General features: G+C 42.3%; 1 protein-coding gene across 1 annotated transcript; it reads left to right on the forward strand.

Annotated features, from left to right (window-relative positions):
- Positions 1-1,151: 1,151 nt before the first annotated feature.
- LOC149434074 (olfactory receptor 1G1-like) lies at positions 1,152-2,117 on the forward strand. Its single transcript, XM_089664166.1, has one exon. It carries the CDS (start codon positions 1,167-1,169, stop codon positions 2,115-2,117), a length of 951 nt encoding a protein of 316 aa, XP_089520292.1. The 5' UTR covers positions 1,152-1,166.
- Positions 2,118-2,447: the final 330 nt, after the last annotated feature.

Consider the following 2,447-nt stretch of genomic DNA (forward strand, 5'->3'; position numbering starts at 1 on the left):
GTGTACAATTTGAAAACAAAGATGTGCTGAGAACGCACACCCTGCATGCTCCCAGCACGTGTCGGCGTCCCGTGGAAAGGTCCTGATCTTTCCTTGCAATCGGGATCTTTGCGATCATGTGACAGCCAATCATGGTGGTCACATGACCCTAAACCCCGGCCCGCCTCACGCTCTCAGAAACCCCTTAAAGGTCTGGGAGGTGCTTGCACAAAGGGGTTAAGGCTTGTTGGTGCTGCCATCAAAAAATAGTGACACTGGCCACTTTTTAGCCACTCAAACCTAAGGGCTGAAGTGCTAATGATTTTTAGGAAGACCCACCTGTGTCTTCTGTTCCTGTATTTTGGCCAGTTTGGCTACCAATCTGGGATGACCCTGGACAGTTGTACCCAACCAAAGCTAAGGGTTCTAGCTCTTTACTGACTATCCACTGTGCAATCCAACAAAGTGTTAAAATGGCAACCCTTATAAAATGTAACTACAAAATGATGGAAGCTAAAAGAAAAGCCGTGTTCCTTTTGTAGTGTGTTAGGTCCCTCTGTCCACTAACCAAGAAGTAATAGAGGTGATAAAACTATAAAAATACTTACAGTGCATTTTAAATTCAAATGCTGAAGATTGTACTCAGTTATAGAAAAGGGGCTCTCAGGGAGTTATAAATTACATCTTAAGAGACCTTTAATGAGGCTTTCAGCTTTGTGTTCCTACAACACAACAGACTGTCCTGAGGGAATGCCAACAATTTATATAAGAATTAGTAATTATCTGGTACAAATGTCTCCAGGTGAACCTGAGTATCATGTGCAGGCACAACATATATGTATTCCTATTGATAAATCCTCAGACTGATCATTTGATGACTGCTTTATGCTGATAAACTAAAAACAAAGATTAATACAAGGAATCTGCCAGAGATTACCTCTGGTGGGTCCATCAGACCATCCACTGACCACGAATACACTTTGTGTGCTCTTCCATCTGATCTCTCTGATGACTGCGGGACTGCCAACATCTTATATAAGAATACATCATTAGCTGCCAGAAATGTCGGCATGTAACCCTGAGTGTAATGTGTAGGCACTCCGTACAGGTTTGTCCTATTAATAAATCCTCAGATCCATCATTTTATTACCGTTCTATAGTGATACATAAAACAGAGAGAAAGAAAAATGAATAATATGAGGAATCTGACAGAGATTTCCTCTTTTACCCTCGTAGGTCTATCAGACCACCCACTGACCATGAATGCACTTTTTGGGCTTTTCCTTCTGATCTATCTGATGACTCTTATCACAAACCTTCTTATATTTTTCTTGGTCCTCACTGACTCCCATCTGCACAACCCAATGTATTTTTTTCTTGCCAACTTGGCATTTCTGGACATGTCCTATTCATCAGTGACCGCACCAAGAATGCTCTATGACTTGGTCACAAGAAGCCGATCAATATCCATTCCTGCCTGTATAGCCCAAGTCTTTTTCTATCTCTGCTTTGCTTGCTCAGAACTTTCCTTGCTCTCGGCTATGTCCTATGACCGCTACATTGCCATCTGCCGCCCCCTACATTACCAACTAATGATGTCTTGGAGGGTCTGTGCTCGTATGGCCTCCATGATCTGGGTTGTAGGATGTTCTGTCTCTTTGCTCCATACTTTACTTTTGCTCAGGTTGTCCTTCTGCGGACCAGCTTCCATCCACAACTTCTTTTGTGACCTTCCTCATGTGATTCAAATTACATGTACTGACCCCTTCATAAACATGGTGGTCATATTCTTAACAGGTGCTACTTTTGGATTAGGAATCATTCTTATGACCTTTCTTCCATATGTCTATATTTTTAGTACCATCCTCAGGATCCGTAGCAAGACTGGAAAGAGGAAAGCATTCTCCACCTGCACCTCACACCTCACCGTGGTCTTCATCTTTTATGGATCTTTAATTTTTATTTACTTTGTTCCATCTTCCAGCAATATGGCCATTTTAAATAAACTGTCTACAGTCATATCTGCCCTCATTAATCCATTGCTGAATCCTCTGATCTACAGCCTGAGGAACAAAGATCTCATGGAGGCACTTATGAGGTCTTATTATCACTTACAGTTGATCCGGGCGTCATTCTGAAACTGAACACTTTTTGTATTCCTGGGACATTTCTAGTTGACTAAAAATGTTATTAATGTCTTTCATAAAATGTAAACAAGTCAGGGGCTCACAGTTGTACTCACCCTTTGCATGACCAGGGGTTCTTATAACCCAGAAACCAAATGTAGCAGTTTCGGTGCTGTCTGTGCCGCACTGGAAGTGACGTCATTACACCGCCTGCACCAGAAGTGACGTTCACGGTGGTCCGGAAGTCAACAGGGGATATCTTTTAGCTGATTGGGAGTTTCCCTCCCTAGAAGCGAGTGTTTTGAGGTGGATACTTGCAGGTTTGGATGAAGATTTAACTAA

The sequence above is a fragment of the Staurois parvus genome, unplaced genomic scaffold, assembly GCF_062004578.1.
Source record: "Staurois parvus isolate SC_StPar_1 unplaced genomic scaffold, SC_StPar_1.0 ptg001842l, whole genome shotgun sequence".
In the NCBI taxonomy this organism is placed as follows: Eukaryota; Metazoa; Chordata; class Amphibia; order Anura; family Ranidae; genus Staurois; species Staurois parvus.